The 27,745-nt window shown below is 44.4% G+C and overlaps 1 protein-coding gene across 7 annotated transcripts in view; it reads right to left on the reverse strand.

The window, feature by feature from the left end:
• TNRC18 (trinucleotide repeat containing 18) overlaps nt 1–27,745 on the reverse strand; it is a 997,170-nt gene that overhangs the window by 731,553 nt on the left and 237,872 nt on the right. For all 7 annotated transcript variants that reach the window (XM_077275610.1, XM_077275609.1, XM_077275606.1 and 4 more), the window contains one exon: nt 27,150–27,246. In XM_077275610.1, coding sequence (XP_077131725.1) covers nt 27,150–27,246 — 97 coding nt within the window. The remainder of the gene's footprint in view (nt 1–27,149; nt 27,247–27,745) is intronic.

Below are 27,745 nucleotides of genomic sequence, written 5' to 3' on the forward strand. Positions count from 1 at the left end.
GCGGCACAAGGTCCAGTGTGTCCGCTCTGCGTCACCTCAACCAGACGCGCGTTTTGCCTCCAGCTTCTTCCTGGATGGTATTTTGCTTTTTAAATGTTATTTTAAATTGATATTTAATAAAGTATACCCTTTTATCTTAATTTGCATTGGGATCTCTTCATATTCCCTTCGGTATTATACCTGCTATTGGAATTTTTGTTGTTTCATTCTTCTGAAGTGCCCCCCTAATTTTGGATATATTTGTTGATATAATTTTCATAAGGGTAACTGGAAAAATTGCACCATACAATTTGTTGTGCAATTTCTTCCGAGAACACAGATACCTCATATATGGGGGAATACTACTTTTGAGGCACACTGCAAAGCTCAGAAAGGAAGAGATGACATATTGGAGTTCAGATTTTGCTGGAATGGTTCAAGGGTGCCATGCCACATTTGCAGAGCCCCTGAGGTGCCAGAACAACAGAAACCCCCTATATGGGAACTCATTTTAAAAACTACACTCCCCATTGAATTCATCTAGTGGTGCAGTGATCATATTGACACCACTTGTGACACACAGAATTTTAGACCACTGAGCGGTGAAGAAAGAATAAATTACATTTTTACCACTAAAATGTTGTTTTAGCCCCAAGTTGGTAATTTTTCTAAGTGCTAATAGGAATTTTTTTTTACAACTAACTGAGGTCCATTTTTTCCTGAGTGCATTAATAACCTACATGTAATCGAGAGATATTTTTCAGGCACAGCGCAAAGCTCAGAAGGCAAAGAGCACCCTAATTTACTGCTTTGATTTGCAGGTGCCATGATCCACTGGAAGAGACCATGAGGTGCGAAAAAAGCAGACCTCCCCCATAAGTGACCCCATTTTACAAACTACACCTCTCAATGAATTCATCTAGGGGTGCGGTGATCATATTAACACTACGGGTGAGTCACAAAATTTTATACCATTGGGCAGTGAAGAAAAAATGAAATTTTTACACCAAAATTTTCCTTTAGCCACAGATTTCAATTTTCACCCATGAAGTGGGCCAAAATGGCACCAAAATTTGTCCCACAATTTCTACTGAACGTGGCAATACCCCATATCTGGCTGTACAGTACTACTTAGCCATACAGAGAGACTCGAGAGGAACAGAGCACTATTTGCCTCCTGGAGCGCAGATGTTCCTAGAACAGTTTGAGGACTCCATATACAGAGCCTCTAATTGCTAGAAGAGCAGAATCTCCCCCAAGTGACACCAGAGCCTTCGCACTACCAGTAATGTGGAACCCCCCCAATATTTCTGTTAACAGATGACAGACCTGAGTGATGGCTTGCTTTTTTTTCCTTCATTGAGATGAAGCTTTTATTGGGAACATTTTACATAACGTTTGGGATCACATTTATCCGGCGCACTGCGCTGAGCACTTACTTTGGGGTTTCCATCTATATCTCTGAGAAACGTGATTCAGATGAAATCCCTGAGGAACCCATTCACTATAATGAGGCAGCAGAGTTACTCTAGACTCAGTCTGGCCTCTATTCAGTGGTGTCCTTTTCAGAAGTGCACAAAACTGTGGCCGACAGCACTTTTATGCAATCCTAAAAAGACGGACACAGCCAGATCACAGGTCAGACAGTGTCCACAGTGCCTGCATCTGCCTCATTTTAGGGAATTTTCCGCCAGAGGTTCTGTCTGAATCATGCATTTCAAAAATTAACACGGAAACCCCGATGCAAGCGCTCTGCGCAGAGTGCAGGATAAATGTGCATCAAGCCTTACTGCAATCTTTTTATTGGTACCATTTTAATGCACATTACATTTTTAGATAGCTTTCTATCCTGATTCTTGGGAGGCATAATGAACAAAACCAGCACTTCAGGAATTTTTTTTTTTTTTGGGGGGGAGGTATGTTTATGCCGCTCTATGTGTGGGAAAATTGATAAGGCAGTTTTATTCTTTGGGTAAGTATGATTACAGCGATGCACCATTTATATATTTCACGTTATGCTTTGGCCTTTTACACAATAAAAACTATTTTATAGAACAAATATTTTTGCATCCCTTTATTCTGAGAAATAACTTTTTTTTTTCCCACTGACGGAGCTGTATGGCGGCTTTTTTGCTGGAAAGAATGACGTTTTCAGCAGTACCATGTCAATATATATGTATATATATATATATATATATATATATACACACACACACACACGTCATATATACATGTACATTTATATATGTACAGTGCCTTGCGAAAGTATTCGGCACCCTGGAACTTTTCACCCTTTTCCCACTTATCTTGCTTCAAACATAAAGATACCAAATATTAAGTTTTGGTGAAGAATCAACAAGTGGAACACAATTGTGAAGTTGAACGAAATTTATTGGTTATTTAAACTTTTTGTGGAAATTCAAAAACTGAAGAGTGGGGCGTGCAATATTATTTGGCCCTTTTAACTTAATACTTTATTGCGCCACCTTTTGCTGCGATACAGCTGCAAGTCGCTTGGGGAAGGTCTCTAACAGTTTTGTACATTGAGAGACTGAAATTCTTGCCCATTCTTCCTTGGCAAACAGCTCGAGCTCAGTGAGGTTTGATGGAGACAGTTTGTGAACAGCAGTTTTCAGCTCTTTCCATAGATTCTCGATTGGATTGAGGTCTGGACTTTGACTTGGCCATTCTAACACCTGGATACGTTTATTTGTGAACCATTCCATTGTAGATTTTGCTTCATGTTTGGGATAACTGTCTTGTTGGAAGACAAATCTCCGTCCCAGTCTCAGGTCTTTTGCAGACTCCAACAGGTTTTCTTCAAGAATGGTCCTGTATTTGGCTCATCGATCTTCCCATCAATTTTAACCATCTTCCCTGTCCCTGCTGAAGAAAAGCAGGCCCAAACCATGATGCTGCCACCACCATTTTTGACAGTGGGGATGGTGTGTTCAGGGTGATGAGCTGTGTTGCCTTTACACCAAGCATACCGTTTGGCATTGTTGCCAAAAAGTTCGATTTTGGTTTCATCTGACATGAGCACCTTCTTCCACATGTTTGGTGTCTCTCCCAGGTGGCTTGTTGCAAACTTTAAACAACACTTTTCATGGATATCTTTGAGAAATGGCTTTCTTCTTGTCACTCTTCCATAAAGGCCAGATTTGTGCAGTGTACCACTAATTGTTGTCCTATGGACATACTGTCCCACCTCAGCTGTGGATCTCTGCAGTTCATCCACAGTGATCATGAGCCTCTTGGTTGCATCTCTGATCAGTCTTCTCCTTGTTTGAGATGAAAGTTTAGAGGGGCGGCCGGGTCTTAGTAGATTTGCAGTGGTATGCATTTCAATATGATCGCTTGCACAGTGCTCCTTGGTATGTTTAAAGTTTTGGAAATCATCTTCTATCCAAATCCAGCTTTAAATTTCTCCACAACAGTATCACGGACCTGCCTGTTGTGTTCCTTGGTCTTCATGATGCTCTCTGTGCTTCAAACAGAACCCTAACAAACCCAAACAAGTCTCCTCTGCTTGTTGCCTGTCCTTAGCAGTGGTTTCCTAGCAGCTATTTTACCATGAAGGCCTGCTGCACAAAGTCTCCTCTTAACAGTTGTTGTATAGATGTGTCTGCTGCTAGAGCTCTGTGTGGCATTGACCTGGTCTCTATAATCTGAGCTGCTGTTAACCTGCGATTTCTGAGGCTGGTGACTTGGATAAACTTATCCTCAGAAGCAGAGGTGACTCTTGGTCTTCCTTTCCTGTGGCGGTCCTCATGTGATCCAGTTTCTTTGTAGTTTTTGCAACTGCACTTGGGGACACTTTTAAAGTTTCTAAATTTTTCGGACTGACTGACCTTCATTTCTTAAAGTAATGATGGCCACTCATTTTTCTTTACTTAGCTGCTTTTTTCTTGCCATAATACAAATTCTAACAGTCTGTTCAGTAGGACTATGTTATGATCCCAATGGCAGAGGATCTCTGATATTCCGGCAAGATAGCAAAAATATAAATACTGCTCTAGGGAGGTGGAAACTGGGCTAACCGCAAACCTGATCCTGACACAAACAACTAAAAGTAGCCGGTGAACGTGCCTACGTTGGTTCTAGACGTCTCGAGCCAGCCGGAGAACTGACTACCCCTAGAGGGAAAAAATAAGACCTCGCTTGCCTCCAGAGAAATTGAACCCCAAAGATATAGAAAGCCCCCAACAAATAATAACGGTGAGGCAAGAGGAAAACACAAACGTAGAGATGAACTAGATTCAGCAAAGTGAGGCCCAATAGTCTAGATAGCAGAAAATAGATAGTGGACTATGCGGTTAGCAGAAAACCCTACAAAACATCCACGCTGAACATTCAAGAACCCCCACACCGACTGACGGTGTGGAGGGAGAATATCAGCCCCCTAGAGCTTCCAGCGAGTCAAAAATCAAATGTAAAGCAAGCTGGACAAAAACACTGAATAATGCAAACGATCCAAATTGTACAAAACAGACTTAGCTTTTCTTGCATGAGGCAGACTGAAAGGAATCCGGAGGAGACCAAATAGGTCTGGATACAACGATGCCAGGCAAGAGACTGAGTCCAGAGGACACTCAAATAGGAAACACCCGCTGCTTAACGACACAGCTGGAGCTCAGGCCTGCAACAAGACATACCTAACACAATACCGTTAGTGACCACCAGAGGGAGCCCAGAAACACAGTTCACAACAGTACCCCCCCCTTGAGGAGGGGTCACCGAACCCTCACCAAGACCCCCAGGGCGATCAGGATGAGCAGCGTGAAAGGCATGAACCAAATCAGCCGCATGAACATCAGAGGCGACAACCCAGGAATTATCCTCCTGACAATAGGCTTTCCACTTAACTAAATACTGGAGTTTCCGTCTAGAGATACGAGAATCCAGAATCTTCTCCACCACGTACTCCAACTCGCCCTCAACCAAAACCGGGGCAGGAGGCTCAACAGCAGGAACCATAGGCACCACGTACCGCCGCAACAAGGACCTATGGAACACATTATGAATAGCAAAAGACGCTGGAAGGTCCAAGCGAAAAGACATCGGGTTAAGGATTTCCAAAATCTTATAAGGACCGATAAAGCGAGGCTTGAACTTAGGAGAGGAGACTTTCAAAGGAACATGCCGAGAAGACAACCAAACCAAATCCCCAACACGAAGTCGGGGACACACACCGCGGCGGCGGTTGGCAAACCGCTGGGCCTTGTCTTGTGACAATTTCAAATTGTCCACCACATGGTTCGAAATCCGCTGCAACCTATCCACCACAGAATCAACCCCAGGACAGTCAGAAGGTTCAACCTGACCCGAGGAGAAACGAGGATGAAAACCAGAGTTGCAGAAAAAGGGTGAAACCAAGGTGGCAGAACTAGCCCGATTATTAAGGGCAAACTCGGCCAGTGGCAAAAAGGTAACCCAGTCGTCCTGATCAGCAGAAACAAAACATCTCAAATAAGTCTCTAACGTCTGATTAGTTCGCTCGGTCTGGCCATTAGTCTGAGGATGAAAAGCCGACGAAAAAGACAAATCAATACCCATCTTAGCACAAAAGGATTGCCAGAATCTGGACACAAACTGGGATCCTCTGTCAGATACAATATTCTCAGGGATGCCATGCAAACGAACCACATTCTGAAAGAACAAAGGAACCAAATCAGAGGAGGAAGGCAACTTAGGCAAGGGCACCAAATGGACCATTTTAGAAAAACGATCGCACACCACCCAGATGACAGACATCTTCCGAGACACCGGAAGATCCGAAATGAAATCCATGGAAATGTGCGTCCAAGGCCTCTTTGGGATAGGCAAGGGCAAAAGCAACCCGCTGGCACGAGAACAGCAAGGCTTAGCCCGAGCAAAAATCCCACAGGACTGCACAAAAGAACGCACATCCCGCGACAAGGAAGGCCACCAAAAGGACCTGGCCACCAAATCTCTGGTACCGAAAATCCCAGGATGTCCCGCCAACACCGAAGAATGAACCTCAGAAATAACTCTGTTGGTCCATCCATCAGGGACAAACAATCTCTCTGGTGGACAACGATCAGGCCTATCAGCCTGAAATTTTTGCAGCCCTCGTCGCAAATCTGGGGAAATGGCAGACAAAATTACTCCCTCTCTGAGAATACCAGCCGGCTCAGAGACTCCCGGAGAATCAGGCACAAAACTCCTAGAAAGTGCATCAGCCTTCACGTTCTTCGAACCAGGCAGGTACGAGACCACAAAGTCAAAACGGGAGAAAAACAACGACCAACGGGCCTGTCTAGGATTCAGGCGCTTGGCAGACTCGAAGTAAATCAGATTTTTATGATCAGTCAAGACCACCACACGATGTCTAGCTCCCTCGAGCCAATGTCGCCACTCCTCAAATGCCCACTTCATGGCCAACAACTCCCGATTACCAACATCGTAGTTCCGCTCAGCAGGCGAAAATTTCCTTGAAAAGAAGGCGCATGGCTTCATCACGGAGCCATCAGAACTTTTTTGCGACAAAACAGCCCCTGCACCAATTTCAGAAGCATCAACTTCAACCTGGAAGGGAAGAGAGACATCCGGCTGGCACAAGACTGGCGCTGAAGTAAACCGACGCTTCAGCTCCCGAAAGGCCTCCACGACCGCAGGAGACCAATTCGCAACATCAGAACCCTTCTTGGTCATATCCGTCAAAGGTTTAACCACGCTGGAGAAATTAGCGATAAAACAACGGTAAAAATTAGCAAAGCCCAAGAACTTCTGCAGGCTCTTAACAGACGTGGGCTGAGTCCAGTCATGAATGGCACGGACGTTAACTGGGTCCATCTCCACAGTAGAAGGGGAAAAAATAAAACCCAAAAAAGAAACCTTCTGTACCCCAAAGATACAATTTGAACCCTTCACAAATAGAGCATTCTCCCGCAAAACCTGAAACACCATCCTGACCTGGTTCACATGGGACTCCCAATCATCAGAAAAAAACAAAATATCATCCAGATAAATAATCATAAATTTATCCAGATATTTCCGGAAGATGTCATGCATGAAGCACTGAAACACAGAAGGAGCATTAGATAATCCGAAAGGCATCACCAGGTACTCAAAATGACCCTCAGGCGTATTAAATGCCGTTTTCCATTCATCTCCCTGCTTTATGCGCACAAGGTTATACGCACCACGAAGATCTATCTTGGTGAACCAACTGGATCCCTTAATCCGAGCAAACAAATCAGACAACAATGGCAAAGGATACTGAAATTTAACAGTGATCTTATTCAGAAGACGATAATCAATACAAGGTCTCAGAGACCCGTCTTTCTTGCCCACAAAAAAGAATCCTGCACCAAGAGGGGACGAGGATGGGCGAATATGTCCCTTCTCCAAAGACTCCTTTATACAGGTCCTTCTCAAAAAATTAGCATATAGTGTTAAATTTCATTATTTACCATAATGTAATGATTACAATTAAACTTTCATATATTATAGATTCATTATCCACCAACTGAAATTTGTCAGGTCTTTTATTGTTTTAATACTGATGATTTTGGCATACAACTCCTGATAACCCAAAAAACCTGTCTCAATAAATTAGCATATCAAGAAAAGGTTCTCTAAACGACCTATTACCCTAATCTTATGAATCAACTAATTAACTCTAAACACATGCAAAAGATACCTGAGGCTTTTAAAAACTCCCTGCCTGGTTCATTACTCAAAACCCCCATCATGGGTAAGACTAGCGACCTGACAGATGTCAAGAAGGCCATCATTGACACCCTCAAGCAAGAGGGTAAGACCCAGAAAGAAATTTCTCAACAAATAGGCTGTTCCCAGAGTGCTGTATCAAGGCACCTCAATGGTAAGTCTGTTGGAAGGAAACAATGTGGCAGAAAACGCTGTACAACGAGAAGAGGTGACTGGACCCTGAGGAAGATTGTGGAGAAGGACCGATTCCAGACCTTGGGGAACCTGAGGAAGCAGTGGACTGAGTCTGGTGTGGAAACATCCAGAGCCACCGTGCACAGGCGTGTGCAGGAAATGGGCTACAGGTGCCGCATTCCCCAGGTAAAGCCACTTTTGAACCATAAACAGCGGCAGAAGCGCCTGACCTGGGCTACAGAGAAGCAGCACTGGACTGTTGCTAAGTGGTCCCAAGTACTTTTTTCTGATGAAAGCAAATTTTGCATGTCATTCGGAAATCAAGGTGCCAGAGTCTGGAGGAAGACTGGGGAGAAGGAAATGCCAAAATGCCTGAAGTCCAGTGTCAAGTACCCACAGTCAGTGATGGTGTGGGGTGCCATGTCAGCTGCTGGTGTTGGTCCACTGTGTTTCATCAAGGGCAGGGTCAATGCAGCTAGCTATCAGGGGATTTTGGAGCACTTCATGCTTCCATCGGCTGAAATGCTTTATGGAGATGAAGATTTCATTTTTCAGCACGACCTGGCACCTGCTCACAGTGCCAAAACCACTGGTAAATGGTTTACTGACCATGGTATTACTGTGCTCAATTGGCCTGCCAACTCTCCTGACCTGAACCCCATAGAGAATCTGTGGGATATTGTGAAGAGAAAGTTGAGAGACGCAAGACCCAACACTCTGGATGAGCTTAAGGCCGCTATTGAAGCATCCTGGGCCTCCATAACATCTCAGCAGTGTCACAGGCTGATTGCCTCCATGCCACGCCGCATTGAAGCAGTCATTTCTGCCAAAGGATTCCCGACCAAGTATTGAGTGCATAACTGAACATTATTATTTGATGGTTTTTTTGTTTGTTATTAAAAAACACTTTTATTTGATTGGCCGGGTGAAATATGCTAATTTATTGAGACAGGTTTTTTGGGTTATCAGGAGTTGTATGCCAAAATCATCAGTATTAAAACAATAAAAGACCTGACAAATTTCAGTTGGTGGATAATGAATCTATAATATATGAAAGTTTAATTGTAATCATTACATTATGGTAAATAATGAAATTTAACACTATATGCTAATTTTTTGAGAAGGACCTGTATAACTCCGCATCGCGGCATGCTCTGGCACAGATAAATTAAAGAGTCGTCCCTTAGGAAACTTACTACCAGGAATCAAATCTATAGCACAATCACAGTCCCTATGAGGAGGAAGGGCACTGGACCTGGCCTCATTAAATACATCCTGAAAGTCTGACAAAAACTCAGGGATCTCAGAAGGAGTAGAAGAAGCAATAGACACCAATGGAGAATCGCCATGAATCCCCTGACACCCCCAACTAGACACAGTCATAGCTTTCCAATCTAAAACTGGATTATGGGCCTGTAACCATGGCAGACCCAAAACGACAACATCATGCATTCTATGCAGTACCAAAAAACGAATCACCTCCTGATGTACAGGAGTCATGCACATGGTCACCTGCGTCCAATACTGAGGATTATTCTCTGCCAATGGCGTAGAATCAATTCCTCTAAGAGGAATAGGATTTTCCAAAGGCTCCAGGACAAAACCGCAGCGCTTGGCAAACGACAAATCCATCAGACTTAAAGCAGCACCAGAATCCACAAAAGCCATAACTGAGTAAGAAGATAATGAACAAATTAAAGTCACAGACAAAATAAACTTAGGCTGAAAAGTACCAATGGCGACAGGATTAACTTTTTTCTTTAAACGTTTAGAGCATGCTGAGATAACATGTGTTGAATCACCACAGTAGAAACACAACTCATTTTGACGTCTAGGATTTTGTCGCTCGGCTCTGGTCAGAATTCTGTCACATTGCATAGAATCAGGTGACCATTCAGACAGCACCGCCAAAGGATTATCAGATTTGCGCTCCCTCAAACGTCGATCAATTTGAATGGCTAGAGCCATTGAATCATTTAGACCTGTAGGGATAGGAAACCCCACCATCACATCTTTAATGGCTTCAGAAAGACCATTTCTGAAATTTGCGGCCAGTGCACACTCATTCCATTGAGTAAGCACGGACCATTTCCGAAATTTTTGGCAATATACCTCAGCTTCGTCCTGACCCTGAGAGATAACTAGCAACATTTTTTCAGCCTGATTTTCAAGATTAGGCTCCTCATAAAGCAAACCAAGTGCCAGAAAAAAACGCATCAACATTCACCAATGCAGGATCTCCTGGCGCCAGAGAGAAGGCCCAATCCTGAAGGTCGCCGCGCAAGAAGGAAATAACAATCTTAACTTGCTGAGCGGAATCACCAGAGGAACGAGGTTTCAGAGACAGAAACAATTTACAATTATTCCTAAAATTCAGGAATTTAGATCTATCTCCAAAAAACGGCTCAGGAATAGGTATTTTTGGTCCAGACATAGGGCTATGGATAACAAAATCCTGAATGCTTTGCACCCTAGCAGCAAGCTGATCCACACTAGAAATCAAAGTCTGGACATTCATATCTGCAGCAGAGTTTCAGCCACTCAGAGAAAAAGGGGATGGAAGAAGCTAGGCAAACTGCAGCAAAAAAACCAAAAACTCAGAACTTCATTTTAATCCCACTTCTGCGATGCATTAAACATTTTCTTTTGGCCTGGCATTCTGTTATGATCTCAATGGTAGAGGATCTCTGATATTCCGGCAAGATAGCAAAAATATAAATACTGCTCTAGGGAGGTGGAAACTGGGCTAACCGCAAACCTGATCCTGACACAAACAACTAAAAGTAGCCGGTGAACGTGCCTACGTTGGTTCTAGACGTCTCGAGCCAGCCGGAGAACTGACTACCCCTAGAGGGAAAAAATAAGACCTCGCTTGCCTCCAGAGAAATTGAACCCCAAAGATATAGAAAGCCCCCAACAAATAATAACGGTGAGGCAAGAGGAAAACACAAACGTAGAGATGAACTAGATTCAGCAAAGTGAGGCCCAATAGTCTAGATAGCAGAAAATAGATAGTGGACTATGCGGTTAGCAGAAAACCCTACAAAACATCCACGCTGAACATTCAAGAACCCCCACACCGACTGACGGTGTGGCGGGAGAATATCAGCCCCCTAGAGCTTCCAGCGAGTCAAAAATCAAATGTAAAGCAAGCTGGACAAAAACACTGAATAATGTAAACGATCCAAATTGTACAAAACAGACTTAGCTTTTCTTGCATGAGGCAGACTGAAAGGAATCCGGAGGAGACCAAATAGGTCTGGATACAACGATGCCAGGCAAGAGACTGAGTCCAGAGGACACTCAAATAGGAAACACCCGCTGCTTAACGACACAGCTGGAGCTCAGGCCTGCAACAAGACATACCTAACACAATACCGTTAGTGACCACCAGAGGGAGCCCAGAAACACAGTTCACAACAGGACTATCAGCTGTGTATCCACAAGACTTCTGATCAACACAACTGATGGTCCCAACCCCATTTATAAGGCAAGAAATCCCACTTATTAAACCTGACAGTGCACACCTGTGAACTGAAAACCATTTCCGGTGACTACCTCTTGAAGCTTATCAAGAGAATGCCAAGAGTGTGCCAAGCAGTCATCAAAGCAAAAGGTGGCTACTTTAAAGAACCTAGAATATCTAGAATATAAGACATATTTTCAGTTGTTTCACACTTTTTTGTTAAGTATATAATTCCACATGTGTTAGTTAAGTCATAGTTTTGATGCCTTCAGTGTGAATGTACAATTTTCATAGTCATGAAAATACAGAAAAATCTTTAAATGAGGTGTGTCCAAACTTTTGGTCCTCACTGTACAAAATATATATATATATATATATATATATATATATATATATATATATATATATATATATATATATATATATATATATACACACACATATATATTGTGGTGCAGTGACCAATGTTACAGCTAGGGGGCGCTGTGTGTGCACTTCAAGATGCACTTGGAGGCATAGTTGTGATGAAACAGTGACTGGCAGTGTTGTGAATGGCCAATATGTATCGCAGAGGTGGGTGGCCCTGTGATGGAAGCGTGGGTATGTTTTGCTCAAGCAGATCTACTGCTGAGGGATTTGTTTACATTGGGAAGGCTTCCAGGTGATTGGAGAGATGGGTGGGTCCAGTCACCTACAAACCCACCCAAAGAGGCGTGTCTGAACACCTAAGATGGTTTTGTGTTTAAGGACCTGTGGTGATGTCACGCTCACATGACTGGCCATGTGACAGGTACCTGGGTGTGGTTACACCTATGTAAAGGAGGTGTGTGTGTAGCACATGGTGTGAGTGTTTTTGGGAGTCTGTCAGGGTGGACACACTTCCATGTGTCCTGGCTAGACACTGCAGAGTGGCCTATGAGCTGTAGGTCCTGGATGGTCAGTGTTGGAGGCTCCTGGGAGTGGAGTCATCCTGGAAGCACCTAGAGACCGTAGACCTGGACAGTCAGGGTTGGAGGCTCCTGGGAGTGGAGTCGTCCTGGAAGCACCTAGAGACCGTAGACCTGGACGGTCTGTGTTGAGGACCTGGGATTGACGTGAAGTCAGCATGAGGAGTGGAACTCCTGAAAGGTAACCCCGGACAAGGGGATTGTAATATATGGCAGAGAAGTTTATCTGCTGCATGAACAGACTGGTGGTCGTGATAAGTTCATGGACATAATGAAATAGACTGTATGTCATGTGGTTTATGAAGATTAATAAACCAGATTTGTGTGAGGTACCGTGCCTGAGTGCTTGAATCCTATGCCAAGCGAGTGTCCCCCAACACACTCAGATAGCGTATCACCACTATATATATATGTGTGTGTATATATATATATATATATATATATATATATATATATATATATATATACACACACACACACACACACATACACACACGCACATATATACATACATTATAAACATAAATATATACATACCGTGTTTCCACGATAGTAAGACAGCGTCATACTTTCTTTTACCACTCAAAAGTCCCACTATGTCTTACTTTCGGGGGGGTGTCTTACATTGGGAAAAAAACCTGTGTGGTCGCTGGAGAGCTGTCACACAGACCGCTCTCCAGCGACCAACTATGCGAAGTCCCCTGGTAACCAGGGTAAACATCGGGTTACTAAGCGCAGGGCCGCGCTTAGTAACCCGATGTTTACCCTGGTTACCAGTGTAAATGTTAAAAAAAAAAAAAGTGAGCTGTCATATCTTGTTTTTTCCAGAGGTGATTTTGGAGTTTTTGGGCTGTCGGGACAGAATACAGTGGCTCTTCCTTTGCCTTTTGGTGTTTTTAATCCTTCCATCTCCAAGTTCTAATCATCGCTTCGCCGGAGGGCGCCCCAGTGCAGGCTGCAGTAGGCCGGCTCTGGCGGCGGGTCCATGCCGGGTGGAGTAGATGAAGCTGGCCGCTGCTTGCTGCTCCGGAGCGCACAGTCCGTGCGGGGGATGGTGCACCGGGCCGGGGGAGGACAGGACGTGCAGGTATCTGCCGCCTCCTACGCCAACCACAGCGCCGCCCCCGGCCACGAACCCCCCGGAGAAGCTGGAGCATTTGTCGGGGAGCAGCAGCTGGTCGTGCCCGAGGTGGCTTCCCTTTCTCATGGTACGGAGCCGCCGCCTTCTCCGCTCTCCTCCTTGTGAGGCGGCTTGTACGGCTATGTGTGCTCGGGCCCCAGCTCCGACCTTCGCGCGTAAACCGCATCCCTTCATTCATTGTCAGCTGACCTGGAGCCATTTTCAGCCGCGGCGGTGGCAGGGAGGTCGGAGCTGGGGCCCGAGCACACACAGCCGTACAATCCGCCTCAATCTGCCTCCCCCGGTGCTCGATAGCCCTCCGACGAGCTCACCTCAGCACCTGCTCTAACTGCAGCCCCGACTATTTGTAGGGTGCAGGCCGGGCAGTGCGGATTACTGGGGTCACAAGGAGGAGAGCGGAGAAGGCGGCGGCTCCGTACCATGAGAAAGGGAAGCCACCTCGGGCACGACCAGCTGCTGCTCCCCGACAAATGCTCCAGCTTCTCCGGGGGGTTCGTGGCCGGGGGCGGCGCTGTGGTTGGCGCAGGAGGCGGCGGATACCTGCACGTCCTGTCCTCCCCCGGCCCGGTGCACCATCCCCCGCACGGACTGTGCGCTCCGGAGCAGCAAGCAGCGGCCAGCTTCATCTACTCCACCCGGCATGGACCCGCCGCCAGAGCCGGCCTACTGCAGCCTGCACTCGGGCACCCTCCGGCGAAGCGACGATTAGAACTTGAAGATGGAAGGATTAAAAACACCAAAAGGCAAAGGAAGAGCCACTGTATTCTGTCCCGACAGCCCAAAAACTCCCAAATCACCTCTGGAAAAAACAAGATATGACACCTCACTTTTTTTTTTTTTTAACATTTACACTGGTAACCAGGGTAAACATCGGGTTACTAAGCGCGGCCCTGCGCTTAGTAACCTGATGTTTACCCTGGTTACCAGTGGCTGAATCGTCCGCATCCCGCAGTTAATGCAGCAAAAGCTACCGGTACGGCTTATATTTTTACAACGTACAGTACTATGTCTTACTTTCGGGGGTGCGTCTTACATTAGCCGACCCCGCTAAAACCCCCACTACGTCTTACTATCGGGGGTGTCTTACTATCGGGGAAACACGGTACATGTTTATCCCCTAAGTGACAGAGCCATTTTGGTACTTAATGACCGAGCCAATTTTTACAATTCTGACCACTGTCACTTTATGAGGTTATAACTCTGGAACGCTTTATCGGATGCCGCTGATTCTGAGATTGTTTTTTCGTGACATATTGTACTTCAAGTTAGTGGTCACATTTCTTCGATATTACTTGCGATTATTTATGAAAAAAACGGAAATATGGCGAAAATTTTTAAAATTTTGATATTTTCAAACTTTGTATTTTTATGCCCTTCAATCAGAGAGATATGTCACGAAAAATAGTTAATAAATAACATTTCCCACATGTCCACTTTACATCAGCACAATTTTGGAAACAAAATTTTTTTTTGTTAGGGAGTTATAAGGGTTAAAAGTTGACCAGCAATTTCTCATTTTTACAACAAAATGTTTTTTTTAGGGACCACATCACCTTTGAAGTCATTTTGAGGGGTCTATATAATAGAAAATAACCAAGTGTGACACCATTCTAAAAACTGCACCCCTCAAGCTGCTCAAAACCACATTCAAGAAGTTTATTAACCCTTTACGTACTTCACAGGAACTGAAACAATGTGGAAGAAAAAAAAATGAACATTTAACTTTTTTTTGCAAACATTTTACTTCAGAACCATTTTTTTTAATTTTCACAAGTGTAAAAACAGAAATTTAACCACAAATTTTGTTGTGCAATTTCTCCTGAGTACGCCGATACCCCATATGTGGAGGTAAACCACTGTTTGGGCGCACCGCAGAGCTTGGAAGTGAAGGAACGCCGTTTGACGGTTTCAATGCAGAATTGCCTGGAATTGAGATCGGACGCCATGTCGCGTTTGGAGAGCCCCTAATGTGCCTAAACAGTGGAAACCCCCCACAAGTGACACCATTTTGGAAACTAGACCCCTTAAGGAACTTATCTAGATGTGTGGTGAGCACTTTGAACCCCCAAGTGCTTCACAGAAGTTTATAACGTAGAGCCGTGAAAATAAAAAATCACTTTTTTTCTACAAAAATGATCTTTTTGCCCCAAAATTTTTATTTTCACAAGGGTAACAGGAGAAATTAGACCACAAAAGTTGTTGTGCAATTTCTCCTGAGTACGTCGATACCCCATATGTGGGGGTAAACCACTGTTTAGGCGCACCACAGAGCTTGGAAGAGAAGGAGTGTCGTTTTACTTTTTCAATGTAGAATTGGCTGGAATTGAGATCGGACGCCATGTCACGTTTGGAGAGCCCCTGATGTGCCTAAACAGTGGAAACCCCCCACAAATGACACCATTTTGGAAACTAGACCACTTAAGGAACTTATCTAGATGTGTGGTGAGCACTTTAAACCCCCAGGTGCTTCACAGAAGTTTATAACGTAGAGCCGTGAAAATAAAAAAATCGCATTTTTTCTACAAAAATGATCTTTTTGCCTCCAAATTTTTATTTTACCAAGGGTAACAGGAGAAAATGGACCCCAGAACTTGTTGTACAATTTGTCCTGAGTACGCCAACACCCCATATGTGGGGGTAAACCACTGTTTGGGCGCATGGCTGAGCTCGGAAGCAAAGGAGCGCCATTTGACTTTTCAATGCAAAATTGACTGGAATTGAGATCGGATGCCATGTCGCGTTTGGAGAGCCCCTGATGTGCCTAAACAGTAGAAACCCCCCAAAAGTGACCCCATTTTGGAAACTAGACCCCCCATGGAACTTATCTAGATGTGTAGTGAGAACTTTGAATGCCCAAGTGCATGACAGAAGTTTATAATGCAGAGTCGTGAAAATAAAAAATATTTTTTTTTTTAACAAAAACGATTTTTTTTAGCCCCCAAGTTTTTATTTTCACAAGGGTAACAAGAGAAATTGGACCCCAAAAGTTGTTGTCCAATTTATCCCGAATACGCTGATGCCCCATATGTGGGGGTAAACCACTGTTTGGGCGCATGGCTGAGCTCAGAAGGGAGGGAGCGCCGTTTTGGAATGCAGACTTTAATAGAATTGTCTGCTGGCGTTATGTTGCGTTTGCAGACCCCTAATGTACCTAAACAGTAGAAACCCCCAACAAGTGACCCCATTTTGGAAAATAGACCCCCCAAGGAACTTATCTAGATATGTTGTGAGAACTTTGAATGCTCAAGTGCTTCACAGAAGTTTATAATGCAGAGTAGTGAAAATAAAAAAAATATTTTTTTTTTCCCAGAAAAAAATTTTTTAGCCCCCAAGTTTTTATTTTCACAAGGGTAACAGGAGAAATTGGACCCCAAAAGTTGTTGTCCAATTTATCCCGAATACGCTGATGCCCCATATGTGGGGGTAAACCACTGTTTGGGCGCACGGCAGAGCTCAGAAGGGAGGGAGCACCATTTGACTTTTTTAGCGCAAAATTGTCTGTCGTGTTTGGAGATCCCCTGATGTACCTAAACAGTGGAAACCCCCCAATTCTAACTCAAACCCTAACTCCAACACACCCCCAACCCTAATCTCAACCCGATCCATAATCCTAATCACAACCCTAACGATAATCACAACCCTAACCCCAAAACAGCCCTAATCTCAACTCTAACCATAACCCTAATCAAAACCCTAAATCCAACACACCCCTAACCCTAATCTCAACCCTAACCTCAAACCTAACCCTAATCCCAATACACCCCTAACCCTAATCCCAACCCTAACCTTAACCCTAATCCCAACCCTAACCCTAATCCCAACCCTAATCCCAAACGTAACCCTAATCCCAACCGTAACCCTAATACCAACCCTAATCCAAACCCTAACCCTAATCCCAACTCTATCCCTAACTTTAGCCCCAACCCTAACCCTAACCCTAATTTTAGCCCCAACCCTAGCCCTAACCCTAACTTTAGCCCCAATCCTAACCCTAAATTTAACCCTAACTTTAGCCCCAACCCTAACCCTAAGGCTACTTTCACACTTGCGTCGTGTGGCATCCGTCACAATCCGTCGTTTTGGACAAAAAACGGACCCTGCAAATGTGCCCACAGGATGCCTTTTTTGCCCATAGACTTGTATTACCGACGGATGGCCACACGTTGCGTCCATCGTGCACTGGATCCGTTGTGTTTTGGCGGACCGTCGTTACAAAAAAAGTTCAATGTAAACTTTTTTTTGTACGTCGCGTCCGCCATTTCCGCGCATGCGTGGCCGTAACTCTGCCCCCTCCTCACCAAGACATAGACTGGGCAGCGGATGCGTTGAAAAACTGCATCCACTGCCCACGTTGTGCACAATTTTCACAACGTGCGTCGGTACGTCGGGCTGACGCATTGCGACCGCCCCGTACCGACGCAAGTGTGAAAGAAGCCTAAGGCTACTTTCACACTAGCGTCGTACTCGGCCCATCGCAGTGTGTCAGGCCGACGTACCGACGCTAGCGTTGTAAGCGCCGCACAACGGGTGCAGAGGATGCTGTTTTTTCAACGCATCCGCTGCCCCATTGTGAGGTGCGGGGAGGCGGGGGCGGAGTTCCGGCCGCGCATGCGCGGTCGGAAATGGCGGACACGTCGCACAAAAAAAGTTACATGTAGCGTTTTTTTGTGCCGACGGTCCACCAAAGCACGACGCATCTGTCTCACGACGGATGCGATGTGTGGCAATCCGTCGCAATGTGTCGCTAATGCAAGTCAATGGAGAAAAAAACGCATCCTGCAAGCACTTTTGCAGGATGCGTTTTTTCTCCAACGACGCATTGCGACGGAAGCCAAAAAACGCTAGTGTGAAAGTAGCCTAACCCTAACCCTAGCCCTAACCCTAAATTTAGCCCCAACCCTAGCCCTAACCCTAGCCCTTATTTTAGCCCCAACTCGTCTCTCCTGCCGGCCGGCAGATGGCAGCAGATGGCGGGCGCACTGCGCATGCGCCCGCCATTTTCTTTGCAGAGGAAGAAGCCGGCCGGCAAGAGGAGACGCAGGAGGACCCGGGGACACCGGGTGAGTATGATAGGGTCCCCGAATCCCCCTATTTCTCTGTCCTCTGATGTGCGATCACATCAGAGGACAGAGAATTACAGATCGCTTTTTTTTTTTTTTACGGTCGCCGGTAAACAGTTAATTACCGGCGATCGCAAAACAGGGGTCGGTAAAAAACGACCCCGATCATGTTCTTTGGGGTCTCGGCTACCCCCGGCAGCCGAGACCCCAAAGATCTTCTGGGTGCCGGGCGGCGGGCGCACTGCGCATGCGCCCGCCATTTTTTCCCGGAAAAAAGATGGCGGCGCCCATCGGGAGCCACGAGGAGCACCGGGGGAGATAGGTGAGTATTGGGGGGCTATTGGGGGCCATCGGGGACACTATTTCTCTGTCCTCCGATGTGCGATCACATCGGAGGACAGACAAATTAAATGGCAAATCGCGTTTTGTTTTTTTTTGTTGCGACCGCCGGTAAACGGTTAATTACCGGCGATCGCAACTCGGGGGTCGGTAAACCCCCCCCCCCGAATCATGTTCTCTGGGGTCTCGGCTACCCTCGGCAACCGAGACCCCAGAGAAAATCCGACTCTGGGGGGCGCTATTCACTTTTTCCACAGTGCCGTTAATTAACGGCGCTGTGGTTTAAGTACCCTTAGCGGCCGCCGTTAAAAGGCGTATCAGCGGTCGTTAAGGGGTTATATATATATACACATATATATACATACACTATATATATATATATATATGTATATATACATATATACATATATATGTGTGTGTGTGTGTGTGTGTGTGTGTGTGTGTGTGTGTGTGTGTGTGTGTGTGTATACACACACATACATATGCACCTATCTACATTTTTTATAGTGTTTTATTCCACTTTTTGTTCGGCGGTGTGATGATAAAGCATTGTTTTTTGCCTTGTTTTATTTTATTTTTTTATGGTGTTCACTAAAGGGGTTAATTATGGGGAACACTTTTATAGATCGGGTCGTTGCAGATGCGGAAATGCTAAATGTGTACTTTTATTGTTTATATTTTTTCATACAAATATTTATAGATACAATGTCTTGATTGTTTTATTATTTTTAAACATTTTTACTATTGTTTAATAAAAAATAAAAAAAAAAATTTTCACTTTTTAACTTTGTCCCAACATGGGACTATCAGTTTTTGCAGGCTGATCATTTCTACAGCATGGGGATGCATCGATTGCAGCACTTAGGGGGTTAATGTGCCGGGAGTGGTGTGTAACTGCTCCTGGCACTTGTGTGAACGGGCGATCGCCAGGCAATAATAATACGTCCCTGGTCAGATAGGCCCAGGGCATAGTGACATATTATTACGACAAATGTCAGAAAGGGGTTAATTGGCTTTATATGATTGATCTAACACTATACTATATTTATCTATCTATGCATGCATATACACATACGGTGGTGTAAAAAAGTGTTTGCCCACTTCATGATTTTCTATTCTTTTGCATGTTTGTCACATTAATGTTTAAGATCACCAAATAAATTTAAATATTAGACAAATAAAATACAAGTGAACACAAAATGCAGTTTATAAATAAAGGTCTTTAATATTAACGGAAAAAAGAAATCCAAACCTACACACATACTGTATATACACTCACGAACGGCGTCTAAATTTTAACTGTCTGAAAATAAGACCGCATTGAATAATTGGCAGAGAACATCTATACAGTAATATATTGGCTCCACTGCAAGCCATGTGGTCCTAGTTTCCAGGGTGAGCTGACTGACTTTCATATGTATTGAATAATATGCCCACTGCATTTTCTGGACTATAAGGCTATGTTTACTTCTTGTGGTTTTTTCTGCTTTATTTAAGCAAATTTTAAGCTGTTTTATAGTACCAGCAAAGTCTATGAGATTTCAGAAACCTGATGCTCAGACATGTTTTTTTTTTCCTGACCGATGTGGAAAACTGCTGCATTTTTTGAAAACTGCAGCATTTTTCATACATAGTAAAAAATGGGTAAGTGCAAAAATGCAGCAAAAAAATGCAGTTATCAGTTTTTGGTGGAAAAACTTGAGGAAGGTAAATCAAAGTTTATTGGCCTCCCCAAAAAGTATCAACATGCACAAGAGACAACAAAAAAGTAAAAAAAAAAAAAAAAAAGCAGCAATAACAAAGCAACAAAAAAAGCAGAAAACTCTGTAAGGGCTGTCCCACACGTCCAGATAATTCCGGTACCGGAATAAATCGGTACCGGAGTTATCCGTGTCCGTGTGCCTGGGAACTCACGGAGGACATACGTGCGGCACACGTGTGCCGCCCGTATGGCGAGTGGGTACCACACGGAGCGTGTGGTACCCATTCTGCATGGTGCTGAAGCTGCGATTCATATCTTCCCTGCAGCAACGTTTGCTGTAGAGAAAATATGAAGAATAGTGTTTAAAATAAAGATCCATGTGTCCGCCGCCCCCCACCCCCACCCCGTGCGCCCCCCCGCTGGTCAGAAAATACTTACCCGCTCCCTCGCTGCTTCCTGGTCTGGCCGCGGCTTCTCCTGCATGCGGTCACGTGGGCCCGATCATTTACAGTCATGAATACGTGGGCTCCACCTCCCATAGGGGCGGAGCCGACTATTCATGATTGTAAATGATCGGCCCCACGTGACCGCATACAGTAGGAGGCGCGGCCAGACCAGGAAGGAGCGAGGGAGCGGGTGAGTATTTTCTGACCAGCGGGGGGGCGCACAGGGGGTGGGGGGGGCGGCGGACACATGGATCTTTATTTTTAACACTATTCTTCATATTTTCTCTACAGCAAACGCTGCTACAGGGAAGATATGAATACCGGCTTCAGCACCATGTGGGGGGGACAGCGCTTACTGTAGCGCTGTCTCCTGCACGCACACGGACCCCAGACGGAGAATGTCCGTGTGAGGTCCGTGTTTTACGCGGACCCATTGACTCTATTGGGTCCGTGTAAAACGTGCGCTCCCACGAACACTGACATGTCTCCGTGTTTGGCACACGGAGACACGGTCCGCAAAAAATCAATGACATCTGAACAGATGCATTGATTTTTATGTGTCTACGTGTGTCAGTGTCTCCAGTACGTGAGGAAACTGTCACCTCACGTACCGGAGCCACTGACGTGTGAAACCGGCCTAATACCTGCTTTTTGCGAGTAGCTTCTTTACTGCCAAGAGAGGAGGTTTTGCCTGTGGAACAAAAAGCTGTAAAAATGCAATTTCACCACAAAGTTTTTTTTTACTTAGAGTTTTCAAACCAGTTTCTCCCTGCTATGCCAAAATGGGTGCAGCTGGGGAGGCGCGAGGGAGATGCAAACTCACAGCTCGTTTAATTTATGATGAGTTCTGGCATTCCCTCAATCCAGAAAATGTTATTCTAGTAAGGACTGGAGTAAGATTTCTGGCGTTGTACATGGAGGCACCACGAATCAGGAACATCTGAATCAAACACGCCGCCTCATCAAGAATGGCAGGAAAACTTGAAGATCTAGATGAATCAAGGCCTAAGACAAAAAAAAAATGTTGCTTAATCTCTTTTCGACATATGACATACCAGTACATCATATTTTTCAGACACTTCAAGCAAACTGACGTACCGGTAAGTCATGGTGATTGTGCGAGCCGCTGTGAGCTCGGCTTAGGTGATAGCCGAGCTCTGATTGACACAGCCGGGGAAGGAGGGGGTAGTGGGTGCCCACGCAGCAACCGACTATTTAACCATCAAAATGTCACAATCAATAGTGATGGCAGAATTTAGAAGGCTAGGAGAGAGACCCTTGCAAAGTCATTGCAATGGCCCAATGGTTGCAATGACCGCAGGTGGTCAATTGACGACCTCCAAATCTGGCAGGAGCATGGTGCATGATCTAAAAGGCTTTCTGTCAGTGTCACACTGACAGCTATAATACATTGCAATGCATGCCAGTGATCAGAGTATTAAAGTTAAAGTCCCATAGAGAGACTAAGTTAAAACATAAACAAAACAAAGTTTCTAAAAAAATTTAGAAAAACAACGGTATTTAAAAAAAAAAAACCAGCCATACATTTATTTCTGCAAAAACAAAAAATGTACACATTTAATTTAGAAAACGGTCACATTAGTTAACCCCTCCGGTGAACACCATACAAAATAAAAATGCATAAAAAATATGCTTTTTCATCATACCTCAATAAAGGTGGATTAAACCGTGAAAAAAAAATGTTATCTCTGAAAAATTCAACTTGTCCACCAAAAAATAAGCCATCGTACAGCTGTCAGCGGAAAAATAAAAAAGATATAGCTCTTAGAATAAAACAATGCAAATACATTTTTTTTTTCTATAAAATTGTTTTTATTTTGTAAAAGACAAAACATAAAAAGTTATGTACATGTAATCGTACTGACATAAGGAATAAAGCTGTATTAATTTTACCACACTGTGAACTACAAAAAATAAAATCCTGAATTGCTGTTTTTTATTCATTCTTCCTCCCATAAATCATAATAGAAAGCGATAAAAAAAAAGTCATGTGTCCGAAAATAGTAGAACTTCAACTCATCCCGCAAAAAACAAGCCATCACATGAATCTGTTGGCCGAAATATGGAAAAAGTATAGCTCTCAAAATAGAGATGGAGAAACTTTTTGCAAAAAAAAAACATTTATGTGTGACTGCAGGCAAACAAAAAAAAATGTATATAAATCTGGTATCCCTGTAAACGCACCGACCCGAATTAATAAAGTCGCCTAATCACTTATACCGCACGGGGAACAGTATAAAAATAAGCAGTAAGGCTCGGCTCACATTTATCCTTTGCTCTGCTGTGAGCGCTTACACTGGAGTTTGTGTAAACATCTGAAATACGTGATTCAGACTGAACCCCTGACTGAAGATGCCCTATAATGAGGCAGATGGAGGCACTGTGGACGCCAACCTGTCCTACGATCCAGTGTGTTTGCCTTTTAAACCTTTTCATCCCTCAGCCAGTTTTCACCTTCATGTCCAGGTACATTTTTACAATTCTGACCACTGTCACTGTCCCTTTATGAGGTTATAACTCTGGAACACTTCAACGGATCTTGATGATTCTGACAATGTTTTCTCGTGACATATTGTACTTCATCATAGTGGTAAAATTTATTTGATATTACCTGCGTAAATTTGTGAAAAAAATAGAAATTTGGCGAAAATATTAAAAATTTCGCAATTTTCCAACTTTGAATTTTTATGCCCTTAAATCACAGAGATAGGTCAGACAAAATACCTAATAAGTAACATTTCCCACATGTCTACTTTCAGCACAATTTTGGAACCAAAATTTTTTTTTGTTAGGGAGTTATAAGGGTTAAAAGATTTCCAGCAATTTCTCATTTTTACAACACCATTTTTTTTTAGGGACTACATCACATTTGAAGTCACTTTGAGGGGTCTATATGTTGGAAAATACATGTGCTTTTCGATCCTTTGGCTCCTTGAGGCTAGGTAAGTCTTCGAATGGAATCAAAGTCCTTTTCGCCACCTTGGCTATAGGGACATCGATTTTTGGAATGTCCTCCCAGGCTTTAATGTACTCCGGTTCGAAGGGCAGGCGAAGCCTAAAGACTCTCGAAATAGGCCTTTTCTCGGCATCCTCCGACTCCTCTTTGATCATCGTGCGAATGTGGCTGTTAACAAGGAAAACTTTCTCTGGGATCTCGAACCACGTAACATCTCGTCCTGTATAGAGAGATTTCTAGGTTTCCTCCACCTGCATAGTGCTCCTGACTGCACGGAGGAGTTCGTCCGTATCCTCAGAAGAGGTATTTCTTTCCCTCCTCTAGAGGGTCTGCAATAATTTCACCTTCTTCCTGGTCAGATCAGTCACAGTGTATATCTTCCTCGGAGCTGAGCGCCATCTCCCACTTTCGCCTTTTGGCATGGGGGCCACCTTGTGACTCTGGCTGTGAGGTGTGCATAGGGAGTAGTTCAGAGAGAGGGGTCTGAACCTCTTCCCTGATAATGGACCTCATATCTGCTAACAGAGATGACTGCTCCTCCCTGATGACTTTGAAGGTGAAAGACTAACATAGGTGTTTCAACCAGGCATCCGGTAGTTTAATGCTGCAGATAGCGCATCTTATATATTTCCCCGCTTTCTTGGCATCCTTTTTAGGTGCTGCCGAGGTGGATGCTCCCCCCTAAAATACAGCGTATATGCCAATGTGTTTAGGTGTTGGGTAAGGGGTCGGTCAGCGGTTCTCTCTATTCCAGCCTCCTACTCATGTGCCCCTGGGCTTGATCAGCTGCAGCCTCAGCTTTGCCAAGATCCTCCATGCTCAAGCATACAGTAGGGCAGCCATACAGACATTTGGTAGTGTTTTTATACCATTGTCAGATCAGTCGCCAGGCTCCCATGCCGTTTGGTATACTCCCTTCGTTCCACCCTGAAACACACGCTGCCGCAACCCGTAAGTGCTCTGCCTGGTTGCAGTGATGAGACCACCGTAAGTGCGCCCTGCTGTGTGTTCAGCATGCCGGAGGCAGACGCTGGAGCAGAGAGCCCCCCACCCCCCTGCTGGAGGAAGAGTCTCACAACCCAGGAGCAGAGCTCAACAGGTAGGTTGAATAACCCCTCTTCGGGGGTGTCAGCCACAGACCGCTTGACAAAGGGAAGGGAGAAGTGAGGACTCCCGATCCGCCTGTCTGTCAGGTAAAGACAGGAGGGATACGCCGTAGTTCATCTCTCGTCGTTCCTATCCTCACTGGGACAGGAAAAACACTAAGAGGTGGAGATGGCCGGGTCCTTTTAACCTCTCATTGTTTCCTGTCCCAGCAAGGATGAGAAGGACGATCTTCATAGTACTGTTAGGAGGGATGACCTGGAAAAGTCTTTTATTAGTGCTCCTGTTTTTTTACGCCTTCTGAGCAGAAGTCAGTGACTACAGATGTTCTAGCCAGATTCATCAAAAAAATTTGACAATACTTTCCACCCCCCTCCAATGTGTTTTTGAATATACCAATATTCTTGAATCATATTGCAAAATGCGCGACTTTTGGCAACAAAAAGTTACATACAAGTCAAGACAATAAACAAAAAAACAAACATTTTTTACATTCCAACAGCAACTAATTCCACAAGACAAAAATGGAAAGGGATTTTAAAAAAATAATAATAATTTATGAATAGGAATCACTGTGTATAAATAAACAAAATTCAGTAACAATAAACATCCTTGGAGGATGAAACAGACTATAAAACGCGCTTTTTTTCCTCCAAATTTTGGAGGAAAGTGAGGGGTGCGTCTTACAGTCCGGTTGTATCTTGTGTGGCTGTTGATGGGAGTGGGTGGGGGTAGAAACAGAGGCGGAGGAGCGGGTAACATGAGGCAGGAGATGGTGGCTGCAGCTCATAAGTTTGCCTGCTGTAAAAGAAAAGGTTTATTCAATGCTCCCCACGCCCATAGTCCCTCCCACCTGTATGCATTAAAGCTGTAGCCTAGAAGTGGGCGGGATTATGCGCGTGTGGAGCTGTGAATATTCATTCTCTTTAATAGAGGCCACATCTTATTGCCCAGTCGCTGCAAGAGCAGGTGGCTACCGCTAACAGTGTGCCCACTTTTAAAGAAGATGAATATTCACTGCTCTCCACTCCTATAGTCCAGGGCATGTGGAGCAGTGAATTTTCCGTCAACTGACCGTGACACGTGTGGACACATGGCAGTGACACCACAACCTGAATACACGGTGAAACCAGCTCCGGGCATCAGAACAGGATACAGCGCTGCGAGGGAGCAGAGGGAAGGCAAGAAGAATCTTTTTTTTAATGTGTGCAATGTGATGGGGGCCATATATACTAGGATGGAGTTGGGGGGCCCATGTATTCCAAGATGATGGGGGTGTTTCCCGCGTCATTTTGACGATGCGGAGACCAGCGTAGGACGCAGCTCGTAGCAATTTTTTTTTTTCCGCATCATCAAAACGACGCATGCGGCAGCATCCGCATACTGCGGCACGACCTGCGTACCTAATGTTAAATATAGGTACCCAGGTCGCATGCCGGCCGCATGCAGAAGTAGGCGGAGCTAGCGGCGGAGGGCGGGGCTTCACGGAGGAAGTCCACAGCCCTCCGCAGCGGCTCCAAACGCAAATGTGAAAGTAGCCTAAGTGTGTCTTATGGTCCAAAAAATAAGGTAAATAATTTTCCAAAAATACTTGTCCTTTTATTGCAGGGGTTCCCCATTACTAGAACAACATCTTCTTAAAAGAAATGTTCAGCATTTAGCCCCGATAAACAAACCTACACTCACCTCCCGTTTCCAGCTCCATTCGAGTGGTGTCGGCATTCACGGTCCCAGAGCTGTGATGTGGTGGAGGGCTACATGATGCTCAGTGCCCAATCAGCGCTGGTATCACTGTCCTCGCCTCGTGTCGAAATGAAAATGAAGAGGAAGTCAGAGATCAGCTGCAGCCCGAACATCCGCTTCATGTCCAGTTTGTACGAAGGCGGGGGGACAGTGATGCCAGCGCTGATTGGGTGCAGGGCATAAAGTGTCATTCAACCACATCACAGCCCCGAGAGTGCGAATGTGGACAACGCTGGAACGGAGCCAGCATGGGAGGTGACTATAGGTTTATTTTATCGAGCCAAACATTTAGTTTAAAAAGGGTTTGTCCTGGTAGTGGACAACCCCTTTAACAATGAAAATCAGATCAAAACATTCTTCTGTTTTGCAGGCTCACCGAAGAAGCTTTGTATGCTCCCTGTCAATCCTCTCCAACAGTAATCTTTCATTGCAATGTCTAATCCTTTCATCCACACTCTCCACTCTTGAATGACCTATGAATAATAAAAAAAAAAGTAAATTTATTAATGTTTCCATTCATAAAATAAATATCTTAAACTTGTTAAAAGAAATAAAGGTTATCATTACCAAATATTTTACTTTATTTTTTAACAACTTGGTGACAGAGCTAATTTTTACCTTCACAACTAGGCATAATATTTTAAATCTGACCACTGTCACTTTATGTGGTAATAACTCTGGAACGTTTCAACAGACTCCACTGATTCTCAGAATATTTATTTGTGACATAGTGTACTTCATGTTCGTGGAAAATTTTGGTTGATATGATTTGCGTATACATATGAAAATAAAAAAAACTTGAAAATTTAGCAAGTTTTTAAACTTTAATTTTATATGCCCTTAAAAAAAACAGCACCTCTCAAAGCCACATTCAAGAAGCTTATTAACCCTTCAGGTGCGTCACAGGAATTAATGGAAAGTGGAAGGAAAAACTGAATGAACCCCTTCATGACCGGATTTTCGCTCCCCTCC

This window comes from Ranitomeya variabilis, chromosome 7, assembly GCF_051348905.1.
Source record: "Ranitomeya variabilis isolate aRanVar5 chromosome 7, aRanVar5.hap1, whole genome shotgun sequence".
NCBI lineage: Eukaryota > Metazoa > Chordata > Amphibia > Anura > Dendrobatidae > Ranitomeya > Ranitomeya variabilis.